We start from the raw sequence: 18,994 nt of genomic DNA, 5'->3' as shown, positions 1-18,994 counted from the left end.
TGTGATGTTGCTAGATTTTTACATGTTTTACCTTTATGTAAAGTAAGTGGGTAAAGATGTTGCTAAAGAAGGCTGAAGCTTATTAACGTACTAGCCCTTTTATTTTTCATTTTTAAGTTTTCTTTGTGTCGTTTTAAAGATTATAGCATTATGATTGCATGACCTTAGGACCTAAGGCCAGGCCAGTTGAAATACTGTGTGCTGTACAAGGACTGGCAGCAGATGGAAAAACAGCTAAATTCATGATGAAATGTGTATCACATGATAATGAGCTACATTTCTTGAAACTCCAGAGGCTGAAAAGAGGAGTGCAATGTGAGCACTTTAATGTCTAAACGTATCGTATAAAAAAGTATCTGATAAAGTGCAGGAGTAATAGTTAAAGAAACTCTAGTTGGTTGTGTTCAAAAGCAGTTGAAGTTGATGTGCCTGTGTGTGGAAAGCTGTTAAAATCTTTTGATTAGTTTTGCCTTTCAGAGCCTGTTGCTTGTTGCCTGTTGTTGCCTTTTCCGGCTCCTGGTGTTATGCAGCTGTCAGTTTGGGACCTGGAGTGGATCTTGACTTTGGGAAGAGGAGAGATGCAGATTAACAATTCTGTGACAGAGGATGTGAAAAGACACCCAGATATGGATGCCAACAATGTATGACTCTGAACTTCCTCTGCAGCAGTAGGAATGCCGTTTGGATCCTCTTAATTAAGTAGATGTGGCCTGCTATCAAACTCTTTAGACAAATAATCTAATTTAATCTAACAACATTTGAGGGTTAATAGAGCTGTACGGTAAATTAGGAAATGAAGTTAACATTTACTGAACATTTACCCATCATCAATAACAGCTTTGTGCCATGTGATAGTCTTTCAACACTGTGCTAGTTATGAAAGCTAGCCCTCACAAAACAAACATTTGGTGTTAAAATTAGTGGGAAAGTAGGCCAGAAAGAAGTAACTGAGCTATGCCCTGAAGACCAGATTTTATCAACTCAGTACCTCTGAGTCTGACTCGCCAGTGGCTGAAACAACAGGCCAGAGCAAACAAGTACTGCCTTAAAGATCTCCGCGATAGAAACCTATAGACCACTCTCAGTGACTCAAATGTTTTTTTTTTAAATGCTTTTTCAGATTCTGAAAAAGATGAGTGTGCTGGAGAGAGACAGAGAGAAAAGAGTTGCCTGAGAGGATATCTCCTGCCTGCCAGATGCTGGATGGTCAGCTGCTGTTACTGTTGTAATTGAGTTCACATGAGCTGCTGGGTAACAAGCACAGAAATCTCTTGTCTGAATTCTGCTCCTTCCTACCATGCTGCCCTCCGCGCCCCCACCAAAACTCCCCCTTCCCAGCTCTCTCCCTTCTGTATCAGACTCCCTCTCCAGATCTCCTCCCCTCTGACTGATGTTTTTTCACTTTCCTGTTTTGTTTCCGGGCTCAGAAGTCCACCACCTGAGTCTCTAGGCTGAAGCTGACATGGCTCCAGAGAAGGAAAGTAATGGTCTTGACAACTATGCATTTGCAGTGAGTATAACTTTTTATTTAATTTTCTACAAGAAATGTTTTCATCCTTTACATTTTCTTGTGAAGTGATTCACAGTTATTGAAAAATGTTAAATGTTAAATGTTAAATCCAGCGAAACTAGATGTTGTGGTCAGTTACTAAGTGACACCACATAGTATATCTAGCATAGAATTGGATGCACATGAATGTACTTGTTTACATTCTAGCTCCTCTCTGCTTAACATCACAATGTTTAGTCAGAGTCACACTGTTTTCTTTTGTGGTTTCAGTCCAAATCTTAAGTATATCCAAAAAGAATGAGGCATTGTCTGGACTTATAAATAGATAGAAAGAAATCTTTAGCATCAATCTTCTAATCAATAACTGTTTTAGGACATAATTATTGCCTTGAACCTGACAAGAAACAAGTAATGCTACAATTGAAAATTTGTTACTTGGCTAAAACTACCCTGTAATGTCTTGGATGTGATGAAAGGGAACGAATGTCTTGTGCAAATCATTTACTTTTATGGCTGCTCTGCTTGAAGTCATGAGCTGAGAGGCATTTGATTACATTCCCTCACAATGAATTCTTCAGTCAGAGAGCAAAGTGCATTGATATTATAAAGCTGTGCTGGATGAATGAGGGTTTAAACACATTAGGCAGTCTGTTGTTGTTTTTCTGCTTTGAGATTTGATCCATATCACAAAATTACAGATGGCCACAATGCAAAAAAGAGATATGCAGCACGCATACGAATCTTTATTTGACCTCTGTCTGCCTGTCTGTCTGATTCATTGAAGCTTGACGGACGCTTCTGTGATATACCTGACACAAAACATGAAGAAGAACTGGACTCCTTTGTGGATAGAGACAGCAACAAGCTTGCATATTGCGTAACAGATGTTCCTCCTTGGTACCTGTGCATCATTCTAGGCATCCAGGTACGTCAGCAAAGGGGTTTTGACAATGAGTCTCCACTAATTTCCTGATAAAGATGTAGCAGAGTTCCTGATGTTATATGACAATGCATTCATGACCACAGTGTCACATGAGAGCTCCGGCTTGACGCTTCCTTCACAGTTGTTTTATTCATGTAGGCCTGACTGTGAAATTTGCCTTGGATACGGTTGACATGGTGGAGTCGGTGGGAGTTTGTTTTACGTATTTGGGGGCTGTCATCACTCATAAATCCTGACTATGATATTTGCACATAAAAACAACTCTTTTACATCATCGTATCATTCTTACAGCTTCTACTACGGCTCATTATGCATGCGGCTCACAGCACTTACGCAGTAATGTCCAGTGTTGTCCAGAAATTGAAAGATCAGTTTATGTTTAGATTATTCCCCCAAAGCACCTAAAATGTCATGTTACTTTTTCCACATGTACATCAACCATTACATAAATGTATCTCTCGAAATGTTTCCTGTCTTTGCCCTCTCAGCACTGTTTGACTGCATTTGGAGGTATCATCGCCATCCCGTTAATCTTGTCTCAGGGGTTGTGTCTACAACATGACAGCCTCACACAAAGCCACCTCATCAGTACCATCTTCTTCACCTCTGGCATTTGCACTCTGTTGCAAGTCACCTTCGGCGTTAGGTAAGAAAGAAAAGGAGAAGTTGTTAATGAGCAGGAAGGTGCTTGGGGGTTGCTGGGGTGATAAATGTTTCGGTTTTGTTTAATTGAAGGTGGTTGTAGTCAGTTATTTCTCCACCTAAGGTTAATTTACATTAATTCACTAGATAAGCTTTTGTCATGTTGTGTTGATTCATGCTTTACCACAAGTCCAGGAGTACAGCATGGTGCAATAAGGAGGAATTAACTATGCTGCTCCTTCTAATTCAACGAGCAGAACAGAACAACCGCTCAGATTTCCTTCTTAATCTCCTTTGAACTTCTAAAGTCCGTATGCAGCCTTAACCATGAACAATAGAAAATTTTCCTGTGTTAGAGGGAAAAGCCTCTATTTAACAGATTATCAGAGAGTATCAAATAGCTGAACTTCAACATAAAGATGCTTTCAAATGTTAAGGTATTCTGCGCCACGATTAAGCCATGATGGCTTCAACAGTGCTTTGTACTGTACCCTACGTTGATACCTTAATGTCAAGATATTAGGGCTTTTCTAAATGTACATTAATGGGATATTTTTCTAGTTTTTAATACTCTTTTCAACATGGGAGTGGACAAATGCTTGCTTTATGCAAATGTATGTTTGGTATTGCAACAATCCAAAACAATGGGAAATACTGTCCAGAATATTCTCCAGAATAACCTCAAAGGTACTGCATGCAGGCTTTGAAGCTTAAGGTTTGTTTCTGCTTGCCATCCATAACGTTATTGCTGCTTCTGCGCTTCCTGGTTTCCCAAACTATGGGGGTGGGCCAATGGTCATAATCAAAGAATGTGCGTCAATCGCGTTAATCACGCGTCAAAACAATTAGTGGCATTAAAATTAATTTGCGTTAACTCGTTATTATTCCGTTAATTTTGACAGCCCTACAAGACAATTATTATTTTGTAGTCTTTTTATGCATGTCCAGTATGACATGCAATATAAAGAACGACACAATGCGATATGATACGAAGAAGTCCAATGTGAAATGTCAAAACAGAAACGAGCATCAGTCTGCTCACACAGTGTTTATAAAGGTTCCTCTTGTTAGTAGTGACATACCCAAAGGAGAATCTGCATGATGTAATAGCTGTTTTGAAGTACCACAAACTGAAACCATGTTTTGGAGCTCTGAACTTGCACTAGGCTTGTGTAGAATCAGCCTGGCTGAATATTGGTGTCACAGTAGGATTAGGGAAAGAATTTCCGTCTTATTATGTTTGGAATCTGGTTCTTGCTAAATCCACATTCCCCTGGCTTAGCACCACTGATGCTTTCTTGTCTCTCTCCAAATACCTGGAGGTCAGCTGTAAGGAAAACATTCGGTATGTTTAATGGCATAGGGTAAACTAAAAGAAAAACAAAACTAATTACTTGTGTCCCTTAGGATGAAAACATTTTAAACTCCCATCAAAAGATATTTTCTGGCTGTGTCTTTACTATTCTGTTGAGTCTTCCATGTTTTCCTTAAAAAATGCTTGTCCTGTTACGATTCTGATTGGCTGTTAGAGATGCATGTTGCACTGGAAATTGTAAATTCTGCGAATTGCTGATGGTGACCAGCATTGCCTGGGGATTATTACATAGCAGATGATATGATGATTTTAACTCACTTAACCTCTCACAGTCCTGCAGTTTGTCTAATTAGAGAGTCACTCTCTACCATCACATGATTTTAATTGACAATTTTATCATGTGCAATTGAAAGAAATAGGCCCTGTTTTTTTTAGATAATCATGAATGGCTATAGTAATTCAGTTTAATTTTACCTGTCACCCCAAACTATCTTTTGCAACATCTGATATCTGATGATGTACGACCTGTTAAGAAAGGCTCTTATCCTAATGCCATATCTCTCTGACTCCCTTATGTTAATTGCCAAATTAATTAATTAATTACTGATGTATCTTGACCATCTTTATTTGCAGGCTGCCCATCCTCCAAGGTGGCACATTCACATTGTTGGCTCCCTCAATGGCAATGCTGTCCATGCCAGAGTGGACATGCCCTGCTTGGACCCAAAATGCAAGCCTCGTCAACACCACCTCCACAGAATTCAAAGACGTGTGGCAGAGTCGAATGAGAGCTGTATGTAAACCACCCGAACTTTCTAACCACAGCTTAAAGCATAACTCACTAAACCTTGGTTAACAGCTGGATCAAAATCATTTTCTGTAAATGATATTTTTTTGTAACATTTAAAGGGCCACACACCAGTTTTGACCCTGAAACGCCAGGTGAAAAAAATCTCAAGATAATTCCCATTTCTGGTTGTGTCCAATTCACCACTGCTACATCTCAAATGAGGTAAAATGCATCATCCAGCAGATGTGGAGACCTCAGCAGCTTTGTAGACCCCTCTCCAAAATCAGACAACTGAGCTGTGCTTCTTTGATAAATTGTTGCTGATGAAAGGACGTGTGAAGGTTGTTGCTTGTAGTGACATACACACAGAGAATCATCATCCACCTCACCAGTCCCCCTCTGCTGAGAGTTTTATTGTCTTTAAGCTTATTGTTTTGGTTTACTGCCCGCAACTTTAATATTTTGGTTCAGTGTCATAGCTCTTATCGACCTTGTTTTCACACAGTTATTTTCAGTGGAAAAAGCAACTGTTTGTTACCGGCCCTGCAGCAAAACAGCAGGCATACAAAGGTTAAAATTAGCTGGTTAGCATAGTGCAGCATATAAAGGTCAAACAGCTATATACATTGTATTTATCAGTAACTGGCAGAGACCCACACTGAGCTAAAATGACTTGTTTTAGCTCACAACAACAACAACAACAACAAAACCAGAACAAAACAACTTATTATTTCTACTTTCACTTGTTTGTTTGTTTGTCAGCAGGATTATGCAAAAGGTACTGAACCGATTTGGGAAGGGGTATGGGCCAGGGAAGAACCCATTAAATTTTGGTGTGGATTTGGTTAAAGGTGCAGAACCAGGATTGTTTTTTATATCACTTTATTTACAATTGGGAGAAAAGGATTTTTCAACACTTTCAACAATTTCAATTTCTCAGGAAATAAAATATACATCTTGATGCAAATCAGACATATTTATGGTGATGAGATCTATGAGTATGAGTATCTTGCCATTGGCAGATGTATGTGCTCATATTCTAGTTTCCTATTATTTTTCCATTGTGCCTGTCACCAATTTCCTGTTACCCGTTTCTACTTGATTGCCTGGAAGCTCAGCTACTCACTTTCATACACCCATCTGCCTTTAAGCTTATCTTTATTGAAGATGGCTCCACTGAATCTGCCTTCCTCTGTGTGTCTGAATTTGGGTTCTTTCCAATGGGTCCTGCATTGTCACAGGAAACATCTTTGCCTTGCCAGCTGTTTGCTACTGGTAGTTAATGTTACTTACATCTATAGTGGACAACATTTCTACATTTCCAAGCATTCATTTATTATTTGATTTGAAAATATGCTCTATAGTTTTCCTGTTGGGGTTTTATACATTCAGCTGGCTGGCTGGTTTGAGATCCAAGGTAGCTCAGCTGCTTAAAAATGGCAGACTCATAGTAGTCAGTGCCAACAGATGGAGTAAGTACAGAGTAGGTTCATAGTTACAGTATGTATTATTGTTAGCCAACCTCTAGCAGCAGTAGTAATCATGATGGGAGCAGAGGAGGAAGTCAGCTGACATAGCAAAGTGTGCTGTAGGAGGAGGTTGGGGCGAACAGATGAGTCGACAAAACTGCAAGTGCAAACTGCAGTCCTTGTACCAGTGTGTTATGACATTAGCCATGCAGAACTAGGCCTAATGTTGTTGCTGGAGCTGAGGCTGTGGTTGTGGTAATTATTGAAAAACAGTCTGAACTCCAAGAAATGGATTTTTCTCTGTCAGTGTTGGACGTAGCTCATATCTACTCGGAATGTCCACAATAATAAGAGTGGAACTGCTCTGTAATTCAATATACCATGTTACTTTTGAAACATTAGTGTAACTTATCAGTGTAAATATAGGAGAAAGGAACACCCCAGTGCCTCTACAATCCTATAATGTGCTTTAGATTGTATGCAAGTGGATGGGCTAAGCACAAGATGGAACTGTTTTTTTTTTCACAGCCAAAAGAAATGGGATTACTACTCCTCCAATGCCAAGTCTTTTATCGTTTTGTGCAATCAGAGGTGGGATTATTGCTATCACATATGATAGGTCGTCCTCAGCAGACCCACGAGTACTCAGTAGTCATTACTACATATACCTGTATAGTTTTGTGACCATAGCTTGCACAGTTGTGATGCTATACACCTGCCAAAGTAATGAAAACCACTTCTGTGGTAGTTCCTGCTACAGTAGATGTCTTCTGGACAACATTTTGCCACAATGACACACACATACACACACACTGAAAACTATACCAGTCACGCTGTTGCGGCAGATAACAATGGGAACCACAATAATATAAAAGAAATGTGGTCTCCATTGTGAAAGCAGCCTAACAACTGGCCTTACCATTAGCATGGTAGACATATGCTTCAACCAAGTTGTAATTTGCATGCAAATACCTTTGTGATAATTTTAACATTTGTCATCTGTCTTTCTTCTGTCTGTCTCCAGCTCCAGGGGTCCATTATGGTGGGCTCACTCTTCCAGGTGTTTGTTGGTTTTTCCGGCCTCATCGGCCTCTTCATGCGCTTCATTGGACCTCTCACCATCGCTCCCACCATCTCTCTCATTGGACTGTCCCTGTTTGACTCAGCTGGCGTGAGTGCTGGGAACCACTGGGGCATCTCTGCCATGTGGGTAAAATATCTTTTTAGAGACTGGGATCATTGTGCTACAGAGCACAGAAAGTGGTAGTCTAATTAATATAATCACTTTATAAAATGTAATATAACTTAATTTTTTCAGAATTTCTGATAATGTTACGATTAACACAACCCTTGTCGGTTGTACACGGCAGTTAAAAGAGTTCTTAAACAGAGTACATTTAATACAGTACAGTTTAATTCATTTTTCTCAACTGAACATGTTTTATGGGTTATATTAAATCTGCTTCCTCCTTTGCCCCAGAGTACAGCCAAGGTTTTAAAAATACTAACCGACTTGAAAACTGTGTAAAGCTTTAATCTCTTGGCAGGGAAGGGAAGCCTGGTAAAAGTTCTTGCCAAAAACCTGAGCTGCTCCACTACAGCTTCAGCTAAATTGTATTGCAGTCCTACCTTCTATATATGTAATACCCCTCCCTCTCACACAGGACCACGGCACTGATCATCCTGTTCTCGCAGTACCTCCGGCACATACCTGTGCCTTTTCCTAAATACAGCAAGGAAAAAAAACTGCACACCTCCCGTGTCTACATCTTTCAGATTCTCCCAGTATGTATCAAACAAATTGTCTGTATTGTTCGGGATCATTATTTAGAAAATGAATGATGCATTTCGTTTTTAGACCTCTTGACAAGATGACAAAAGTGATTTTTTTTCTCTACGTATCCCCAGGTTTTACTTGGAATCACTTTATCTTGGCTCATCTGTTATATTTTGACAACCTATAATGTATTACCTGCTGAACCAGACCAGTATGGTTATCTGGCTCGGACTGATCTAAAGGGAGATGTTATGAGCCAAGCTCCCTGGTTCAGTTTCCCATACCCAGGTAAGAGGATGTGAGAATCACCTGAACCTGAATGTATTACAGGCTATAAATGTTCTGTGACATTCTCTGTTCTCCTGTGTTCGAACTTAGGTCAGTGGGGGATGCCGACTGTGAGCCTGGCAGGAGTGGTTGGCATTCTCGCTGGTGTGATTTCCTCCATGATAGAGTCGGTAGGGGACTACCATGCTTGTGCCAGGCTTTCTGGGGCTCCACCTCCCCCTAAACATGCCATCAACAGGGGTATTGGTATTGAGGGAATAGGTTGCCTGCTGGCTGGAGCCTGGGGCACAGGCAATGGCACCACCTCATACAGCGAGAATGTTGGAGCTCTTGGTATCACAAAGGTAAAGCAGAATGGCCCATTTCACATTGTATATTATATTATTGGATTATAATTATTTGGGCACTAATGTTTACAATACTTGATGTTGCTGTTGTAAGATGAGTAAAATTATTCACTATAGCAACTTTGTACATAAGATTTCTCTTACTCTATACTCATTATATATTTTTCTCTTAGCAAACAGCAACATATAATATTTTTACTATTGCCTTTAAAAGCACAGTTTTAAGAGAAGGTGTCTCTTCCTCTTGCAGGTTGGCAGTCGCATGGTGATAGTAGCAAGTGGCGTGTTGATGATTGTCATGGGTGTGTTTGGAAAAGTGGGCGCTATATTCACCACTATCCCATCACCTGTGATAGGAGGGATGTTCATGGTTATGTTTGGTGTCATCTCCGCTGCTGGGGTTTCTAATCTGCAGGTACACACAGCAAAATCTTTTTAGTAAAATACATAAAAATACATATTGCATCGAAATAGTACAGTTTTCTCATGTGTTTTTTTCCTCACTTTTTTCCAGTATGCAGATATGAATTCGTCTCGAAACATCTTTATTTTTGGCTTCTCCATGTTCTCTGGTCTGGTCATTCCCAACTGGATATTAAAAAACCAAGGAGCTATTGCTACAGGTGATAAAGATGATAAGGTTTCACTATATAATCTGTATTTATCAAAAGAAGCACTATACTATTACTTGATTATTGGAACAGAGGTGTAACTGCTTGCATTGCATTGTGCTCAGGTGTGGTGGAACTTGACCAGATGCTGCAGGTACTTCTGACAACCAGTATGTTTGTAGGAGGCTTCTTTGGCTTCATACTGGACAACACTATTCCAGGTATCTCTCTGTTTTTATTGAATTATACATGTATTTATTTATTGGTATTTTTATGTGTAATAGTTATAGATAATCTGTCAACTCTGACTAGAAGCCACAATAACCATCGGTCTGCAATAGCATGTAAGTGTAAAACTTTACATCTCAGTGGTGGAGTCAAAACCATTATATTACAGGGCAAAGCACTGAAGGGTCATAGCTTATTTCAGTGTTGATGGTCATCTTCTGTCAAGTGACTGCAAGTGATTGCCTGCTGAGTGTCAGGAGGCCATGGTTAATTATTTAGTGTTGGTTCAATTAAGAAAGGAGAAGGAAGAAATTGGCCATTGAAATGGGGTGAAGGTTTATAATGGTGTGCATAGATTCAAGAAGGCAAGAACCATCACCTGATACTTAAACCTCAACAATGGACTGTTACCAAATATTAATATGTTGCTTTCCTATCTTTTCCGAAAACAACCATTTTTTAGGGTTTTGTAGTTTTAGGTCTGGTGACATCTTACTTCATTGTTGAGTAGCAGTGGTGAAAAAAGCACACTGTTGTTAAGTAAAATTACCAGTACCACAGTGTAAAAGTGAGAGAATTTTACTTAATAAAAGTACAGAAGCATTAACATTGAAATATATTTAAATATACTGAACATAATAAAAATAGTCATTAAGCAGAATGGCCCATTTCGCTTTGTATGTTATATCATTGGATTGTAATTATTTGTGCACTAATGTTTACATTACTTGATGTTGCAGTTTGTAAAGTTAGGGCTAATTTTAATTACTTTACTGAATATACTGCAAAGTAGCTGGTGAATTTCCCTCCTGGGGTCAATAAAACTGCTGATTATTTTTTGTTATTAACCTGAATTGGAAAAAATTACCTACTAACTCAATTTATTAAATAAATGTAGTTGAGCGTAAAGTGTCAGAAAATGGAAATACTCAAGTACACATATGTACCTCAAAATTGTACTTATGTACTTGATTTAGTAGAGGACATGAAACTGAATTTCCACTCAATGTTGAACTTTTGTTCCAAAACAGCTTTGAAACGACTGTTTTTAATTAAAATAATTTAATTTAAGAAAGGAATATTATGTGTAGCTGGAAAGGAAAACTGTCTGCACACAGCATTCCCAAACTTTATGAAAAAAAGAACAAGCAAGTCAGAAAATGACTTGAGAACAGAGTCAGTGATCTCATTCGTTTCCTAAGCTGCACTAATATGATTTAACACATTTAACACACGTCCAACAGGATCAAAGCATGAGCGAGGTATCCTCGCCTGGAACAAGGCTCACGAGGATGACTCCAGCAACACTCTGGAGAGCGGAGAAGTCTATAACCTTCCCTTTGGCATCAGCTCTTACTTGTCTTCCTCTTCCTGGCTCCGGTACATTCCATTCTGCCCTCCTGGTGAGCCCAACTCTCAGGATGGATGTGGAGTAGATACAAAATCCATGGAGCCTAAGCAGCCACCGGGACAACCAGAGCCTGCACAGATCATTGTCGGAGTCGCTCTGTGAGTTGTGTACTCACTCACTACTCCCATGTCATTTTGGGGATTGTCCGAAAACAATACCATCAGAGGCAGCTCCGTTTGGACTTGGTGTCCTCTGTTAAAGACACTGTACTGTGACAACATGATGCAAAGAATTTCACATGACCTTTTGGAGTGACATTTGCAGAGGACATCTTGCATAAGAATGGCTGACATGTGGACTTCCTATTTTTCATAGGCTTTTTGTAAATTGTTGATCATAGAAAGCTGACATTTACACACTGATCAGCCACAACATTGAAACCAGATCGTTGTGTGTGTGTGTGTGTGTGTGTGTGTGTACAATCTTGAAGACATTTGTACTGCGTGGTAATTTGCATTCACAAAGCATAATGCTGTTGAGTATAAACAGTGATTTCTTTGGTTTAAACCTTGATGTTTTCTTAGTTTTAGAGTGTGATCACACCCAGGTGCTAGAGAACAAACACTGAAAAGACAGGTGAATGTAAGTGAATCCATGATGTTCAGTGCCACATTCAACCTATAGATCCAGTGTGTATTTATACAATACCTCATGTTTGGATCAGCTTTTTCTGTCACAGTCAATATTTTAAAATATATATTTCATTATCAGTCCATGCACTTTACCAATTTTCGGCGATGTTTTCTGACAGGATTTTTCTCTCAGGCTCTTTACACATATGATGATACACAAGATGATATTTCTTCAATGCACAAAGCAGGTCTACCCACTAATCTCAAAGGATATTTCTTTTCCAAAAAAAAGTTGTTTTTTTTCCTTTATGCATAATAAACTATAAAACTGTGTGGCAGACAGTACCTGTGTCCATTTAGTTTATCCCTGTCAGATCCTGCTTGATGGCCTTGTACAAGCTAACAAAAGACTCTGCCCAGACTTCTCGTTGGTGTTCAGTAGTGGCACTGACCATCTGCTGGCTGATGTATACCAAGGTCATCAAAGTGCGCTCAAAATCGTCCTGATGCAGGTGACCGGTATGATTTGAAAGGTCAGAGATGAGCCTCAAAATGTCTGATAGATTACGGGGAATGATCTCCTCACAGATCAGCTCCAGGTTTCGTGTCTTGCGGAGGGAAGCCAGCTCAGCGTCTTTCACTGAAAACTGTCCGTTGGCATCAAAGTGTACACCAGTTAGTAGGATCTATTTGGACAAACAAAAAAAGAGGAAATTGTTATCAGTGATCTTTCATTCTTGAGGTTTTGCTGTGTTTTATAATATGTTTGTCTGACCTCAAATAGTAGATGGACATCATCGAAGGAGTTGTGGAAAGAGGGCTTCGCCACATTTGCCACATCTCTTTTTATTCTGCTTGCAGCTGGGAACAGGGCTAGCAGGTAAAGAGACACAGACTGTGAGAATGGAGGGGGGGTTGTCTTGTGATTTATTACGGTGGACCCTAAAGGCCTCTTGAAGTTGGGTTCTCTTTGACAAGCAAATAACAAACTCAAAACTGTTAGGTACAATGAAATGCAGATTGTACTGGGGTGCTGACTTCCCAGCACATGTGAAACCCAGGTTCACTGGTCCCACACCAACACATACAGCGGTTGATCTGTGATGTACACGCTGTGCGTTCCAAAACCCCGCGATCTCTGACCTTACAGATGACTTCTATCTGCAGGCGATGAGACATGACCTCCAACTTCAAAGGCAGCAGAGGAATCAAAGGCGGGGTAACACACGGCTCCAGATGATTTCAACATGCAGTGTACGGGCTTAGCATTTCAGCCTCTTTTTCACAGCAGTCCTTAAACTCACAATTTAGACCAGGGTGTTAGCCGCAACAGATCTTGTGCAGTCAATGAAAGCTCACAGACAAAAGTAACCATTGTGAATTTCCAAAACCACATGTGGGCACTAGAGGGAGTGGGAGTGATCCTGTGGAGAACATGAATAGCAATTGATTTAATAGTTGTTTTGATCTATTTCAGTCTGGTGGGTCCAAAGTGGTGGACCCTCCATCTTAAATACTGACATTGTCATCCCTAGAGCCATGCTAGTATGGCTAAAAGATGAAGACAGACAAAAAGAAATTCTGGCCAAGAATAGATTTAAAGCACTGCTTTGACTCACTGTCCTTTATGTCCAACAGTCTTTGCTGGCTGGTTTTGTTAATGGGTGTAAAATGTGGGCCTCAGGTAGAAATTGAGATGGTGGTAGAATGACTGATATCAGTGCTGACTTGAGCTACACTTTGATGTCTGATGTTGTCAAATGGACCTGCAGCACTGGAGTCAAAACCACTGAACCTGAACAGTTTTGTCTGAAGTCTTCTGAAGTCTAGTCTGGTTTAAAGATGCTGTGACCGGCTCATAAACTATGTGTTATTCATGCAGCGCATCTTGTAACAATTAAAAGTCACAAACAGTCTAATTCAAAAATGAGTGAGATAAAAGAAAAGTGGGTGAGAAATGTGGAAACACACTTAAGAAACCCATTAAATGTCTAAGCCAGACTCAGTCATCCCACTGCCATGTCTTTTACTCCTTTCTGTCCACCAGACTCAACAAATGTAACAGGATGATGATATCTTAACAGGCTTCTGTCAGAGCAAATCATCTACATAAGTAGGTCGTAATGTTTATATAATGATCTCCATTAATCTAAATTTGTTAAAGTTTAAATCAGCATGATTAAACAAATCTCAATTTCTGTAAAACATGCTGATCAAATACTACTTCTATCAATATCTGGCCCACAACATCTAACCACTTCAACATTTTTGTGTTTACCCTCACAAGGAATCCAGCCGTGTCCACTGAAACCTTTTGTTTGTTTTCTTATGTTTGGGAGCAAATAGGTTGAACCAGGCTGTAATCACACACTATTTACTGCTATTGACGGCCAATGGTCTGCTGATGTAAGTGGTAAATACTAATGAAGATTATGAGCTTTCTGGGCTTAGATCACATGGTGCTTTTCAATCTGTGCCCAGCAACTTCACATGCTTGGCAGCTCCAGCTGGAACTTGGACATACCCAGAGATCACGCAACATCACATCAGTAAACTCTGCTGCTAAACACAGAAGATGTTTGAACTTTGAATCAAAGACATGGCAGAGGCCAAATATGTTCTTTTAATGATTCCAGCTTTTTATGATGAAGTGCTCCTAACTGCTGCTTGGATTTCAGTCTTTCATTTCATGACTTGGAACTTCCTGTCAGTGGAACGTGCCCATAACCCAAACCAGAAATTTTAGCCATCACAGTAGTGATGGCGCAGTTTATCACTGCATTTTGAGTTCTGTTTCTGTGTGTAGTGTCAGTCTGAGTGAGTGATAGAACCAGAAACACTCAAGGAATTCCCTGAGCTGGTCCAAATACCTCAGCAGTATGCTTTTCATTCACCAGTTTCCTCTCTCAGATCAGCCTTGGACCCCTGCCATCATTTTCTCATCAGAAACATGTTCAGATGACACATGAACTTACATCAGTCTCTACATTATAAAAAAAGTGAAATGTGCTGTTATCTGAAAGACATTTAAAGTACAAATCAAAAAATGGTGGTTATTTTCTATTAAATAGTTTTAGTATTGTGCTATGTTCTGTTAAAACTATGTGTTATTGTACAGCTTGTTTGTTTTGAAGGGTGGTGCTCCTCAAGACAGAGCAGTGTTAATACAGCAGGAATCCTTCTGCTCTGCCTTGTAACAACAATAGCAAAAAGATAAGTATATATTCATGTCCAATATACATAATGATTCATTCTACTGGCAAAGCTATGGTTGGACAATATTTATTTAATCTGTTTTCAGTGAAAACACTTAAGTTTGGGAACAAGTTAAACGATGAGGATCACTCTTTCCCTGGTTTAAAATTACAGAGCAGCTAAACCAAGGAACACTCAGTGTTCAGCCAAGATGAATTTAATCACTGTTCTATAAAAAGCTAGCAGCTTTTGAATCTGCATTGACTGTAATTTTATTTATTGGAAGAGCTAACACAGAATAAACAATTCACCTGCAGCCAAGACACATAAAAAAGTTAAGTCAGTTAATCCATCATAAAGATTAATTCACCATCATCCACTGCTGCTAAAAATTCTCCTTGTTCTGTCAAAAAAAAAAATCAACCACATACAGAAAATGAACTTTTTTCCATTTGGCATTTAATATAAGTCTTACCTTTAGTCCGACAGTTTGTGACACCTGTTTTCATGTAGCAGTAGAAAAGACCAACAACGACCATCCTCCAGGGCAGCATGGTGGCCAGGTCCCTTGTACGATGTTAGAGTCTCGTAAGCAGGGCTGAACAGAGGTCAGCTCAATTAGCACACACGGTGCCGCTCTTTTGCATTTCTCGCCCTCTCTTTACTCTGCATCTGCAGCCTCACATAACATCGCACTGAACGCTTTCTTCATCATTTGTGTTCTCTGACTCCGTCTGTCCTCAGGACTGTGTTCTCTCTCTCCCCCTCCCATCCACATCTGATCTCTCTCTCTTTCTCTCTCTCTCTGCCCCTCAGACAACCAGCTGAAAGCCTTTTTAGTCTTTCATCTGGTTGTCATCAGGTTTCTTTTGAACAACACTCTTCTGCCCCTGCCTTTTACTGGCTTATGTTGATGACACCTTGTTGTCCTTATTAGTTCCATCATTATTAGCATCATCGTCATCACTAGCAGCAGCATTTTTTTCTTTTACTTTAATCTTCCTGATCTGATTACTGAAAAACATTATGTGCCTGTAACATTTAGTCAGAGCCTCAAATCCCTGCCGATTTAATGCCTTTCATCAGTGTATCCAGTCATATTCCTTTTAAATTTGAATATTTATATGCCGTAGTTCAGTTGCAAACAGCAAACCATGTCAGTGTTACTTACAGTCAGTTCAGCCTTGCTAGCAGCTTGTCAGATGATTTTCTGTCTGTTGAACATATTTGTTATTGCTGACTTTTAAAATAATCTTGTAGAACAAAGCCTGATTTGTCTTGGCTTCTTCTTGTGGGTGGAGGAATTGAAAGTGAGAGAGACCATGTTTAAATGTTTGATTTCCCTATGGGAGCTGTGTTTATGTACCTCTAAGATCAAAGTTAGTTCTGTTTTTACCAACGGCATGCTCCCTCACTGTGTGATGGTGCCAGGATGACCACCGGTAACAGCTCGGTTGGTGTGGGTCCAGGAGGACACCTATGGAAAGTTCACACTCTGTGAACATGCAACTAGTTATTGTTTCTAATTATAGAAACCATGCACCCCAAGCGTTGGGCACAAAAAAAAAAAAAAAAAAAACATATACACAAACCACAAAGAAAAACTTTGTTCACTGCTTGGCACCATTCACCTTCTCCATAAGCCTGAGGAACACTTAGCAGAAGTGCACCCATATAAAATAAGTTTTATTTGTTTTAACACGATTTTCTCAATAATTTCTTCCATTCGGGCGTACAAACTGCCAACATGTGAGCGCAGCACATGTTAGGTTTTTTAGATGTTACTTCCTCGCATCTGCCTCTCAGGATGTGTTTCTGTGGCAGTCAGACTCAGAGAGATGTGGCAGTCGCGCTGCTGCTGCAGAAGAATGCAGACACAGGCTGTGCTACAGCTGGCAAGAGAGCTGTGGCCTTAAATGATTTACTTTCTGAAAATGCTTGTGAGTGGCTCAGAGTTAAGCTTTGTCTTTCTGACAATGGATATTCACCCAGTAATAATCAATCAGTCACTGAGGCTTGATGTATCTAATGACGCACTTGAACTCGTTCCCAAACGAAAACAAATTGGCAGCACTGAAGGGAATTAAAATTTAAGACAGAAGGACAGGACATGCCTGTGGACTAACTGTTACACAACAAAAAAAAGAAAGTGTCCACATAGTTATGACTCTTATATCCTGCTGCACTCAATGACCCTGCTTATCACTCTGTGGCATAATATGTCCACGTTTTCTGTCAAATCTCCCTGATGAAATGTGCAAAGTAATAAAGTCAGTAATGATATAAAAAAAAAAAAAAAAAACTCAACATGAAATTTATGTGCTATGCAGTTTCAAAAATTGATCTTTCTCTGCTAAAAATCCCACAGTATTATGGTATAGTCACTGATGACCCAAATGATGATGATTTATTAGAACTTTACTGCTCATCATGGACTAAACTACTGAATGTATGACTATGTAGGACACAGTGAACAGTGGTGAAGTGTAACTATTTACTCAAGTAGAATGCTTTAATAAGATTTCTATATATTTATTTTAAACATTTCCACTTTATGTCACTCCCTACGTTCACTCCACTACATCATAGAGGGAAATGTTATCTTTTTTTTTTACTCCTATAGTTTATATTTTACATACAATCTAATGGTCATCTAAAATATAAAATATGATACATGGCTGAAGATTCAACAACCAAATAATAACCTATGTCAAGTAGATAAGATCAGCTCCACCTTGACCAACATTAAAATGTTCCATACATGTTATAATAAATCCATAATCCACAATTAGTACTTTTACTTCTTACTACTGCTTTTACTACTTTTGATACTTCAAGTACCTTTTGCTGAAAATAATTTCCTACTGTTGTTGTATTCAGGTAACCCTGAAAAGAAGGACTTTGGAGTATTTGGAGTTACATAGTGGTTTTCAGTAAAGGATGCAAATAGGCTGCTTCTTCCAACGCTGACAGAGAACGAATGAACAAGTCGGCCCAGACCTTTCTCATGTCAGGCACTTTAGCGTGTCACACCACAGGTGTAACTAATAATGTTGATTCTGGTTGCATTCCGCTTGGTGTGCCAGTGTCAGGGCCCCATGTGCGTGCTGCACTCAAACAGAACAGAGCCGCCATCGCTCTTATTAGTTACATCTGTCTGTTTTTCCTGCTGTGACAAGTCAGAACGCCTGATGCCAAAATCACAGAATAACAAACGTAACCACAAAGAGTCACTTTGACACGTAAGACACAATTACAACAACACATGAATAAAAGAGAAATGTATGATGGGATAGTGTGTGATATTATATGTCACAAGAGCGTTATTTTGTCTAGATACTTCACAGAAAAGCACAATGCGGGTGTCGAGGTTCAATTTTCTGATCATGAGGAGACACATGCAGCCTGTGAAAAAAGTTGTGTTATGATTTCTGTGGCTCTGGAGAGAGTTTGTCAAGTCTGAGGAAATATCCCTGATGATGTCATCAGGGGTTTCTCAGTTACAGTGTGTGAATATCAGGCAGGAAGGGCCCAATGTAAGATGATATCAATTGGGAAACGGGAATAATGGGAAATGTAGGATCCAGGCTTCATGTGTCTATGCTAGGGACTAAAAGTCAGGTTATCTTGGCCTCAAACTTTGATAAAAACATATAAAGCGTCATGTAGAATAAAACAATATGCCTTGACAACTGCAATCCTCCTAAAATCTTTAATAATATTGGTAATAGCTATACATTTCCACTAGATGGAAGCATTTCTCTGTATCTGTGGGCAGCCTCAGCTGAAATGTTCAGTTCAGTTTCATCTACTTTCTTATCAATGATAAGATAACCTGGGAAATGTAAATTTAATGTGAATATAAATCATACTTCTACCTGTATTACATTTTGGGT

At 39.5% G+C, this 18,994-nt stretch overlaps 2 protein-coding genes across 2 annotated transcripts; one reads left to right on the top strand and one right to left on the bottom strand.

Moving 5' to 3' along the window:
• Positions 1-1,116: 1,116 nt before the first annotated feature.
• Positions 1,117-11,433, top strand: slc23a4 (solute carrier family 23 member 4). The gene is made up of 13 exons (XM_071505131.1): positions 1,117-1,251; positions 1,428-1,510; positions 2,295-2,435; positions 2,942-3,099; positions 5,044-5,203; positions 7,694-7,875; positions 8,334-8,454; positions 8,578-8,734; positions 8,825-9,078; positions 9,332-9,496; positions 9,596-9,704; positions 9,818-9,913; positions 11,165-11,433. The coding sequence occupies exons 2-13, from the start codon at positions 1,463-1,465 to the stop codon at positions 11,431-11,433; spliced, it is 1,860 nt and encodes a 619-aa protein (XP_071361232.1). The 5' UTR covers positions 1,117-1,251; positions 1,428-1,462.
• Positions 10,930-15,878, bottom strand: LOC139636797 (protein FAM180A-like). Its single transcript, XM_071505146.1, has 3 exons — positions 15,574-15,878; positions 12,679-12,776; positions 10,930-12,589 (listed from the first exon to the last, which is right to left on the bottom strand). The coding sequence occupies exons 1-3, from the start codon at positions 15,650-15,652 to the stop codon at positions 12,260-12,262; spliced, it is 507 nt and encodes a 168-aa protein (XP_071361247.1). The 5' UTR covers positions 15,653-15,878; the 3' UTR covers positions 10,930-12,259.
• Between the last annotated feature and the right edge of the window lie 3,116 nt (positions 15,879-18,994).

The sequence above is a fragment of the Trachinotus anak genome, unplaced genomic scaffold, assembly GCF_046630095.1.
Source record: "Trachinotus anak isolate AG129_WGS33_773 ecotype Australia unplaced genomic scaffold, CSIRO_AGI_Tana_v1 ptg000002l, whole genome shotgun sequence".
Lineage (NCBI taxonomy): Eukaryota > Metazoa > Chordata > Actinopteri > Carangiformes > Carangidae > Trachinotus > Trachinotus anak.
The sequence above is the reverse complement of the archived record's forward strand: the minus strand, read 5'-3'. Positions and strand labels throughout refer to the sequence as shown.

Bases quoted from the DNA above. Each gene is read 5' to 3' on its own strand.
- slc23a4 (XM_071505131.1), top strand. From the start codon at position 1,463: ATGGCTCCAGAGAAGGAAAGTAATGGTCTTGACAACTATGCATTTGCA. The intron at 1,511-2,294 runs GTGAGTATAACT...GATTCATTGAAG, and splicing joins TTGACAACTATGCATTTGCA to CTTGACGGACGCTTCTGTGA. The intron at 8,455-8,577 runs GTATGTATCAAA...ACGTATCCCCAG, and splicing joins ACATCTTTCAGATTCTCCCA to GTTTTACTTGGAATCACTTT.
- LOC139636797 (XM_071505146.1), bottom strand. From the start codon at position 15,652: ATGCTGCCCTGGAGGATGGTCGTTGTTGGTCTTTTCTACTGCTACATG. The intron at 12,777-15,573 runs GTAAGACTTATA...TTTACCTGCTAG, and splicing joins CACAAACTGTCGGACTAAAG to CCCTGTTCCCAGCTGCAAGC. The intron at 12,590-12,678 runs GTCAGACAAACA...TTGTCCAAATAG, and splicing joins ATGTCCATCTACTATTTGAG to ATCCTACTAACTGGTGTACA.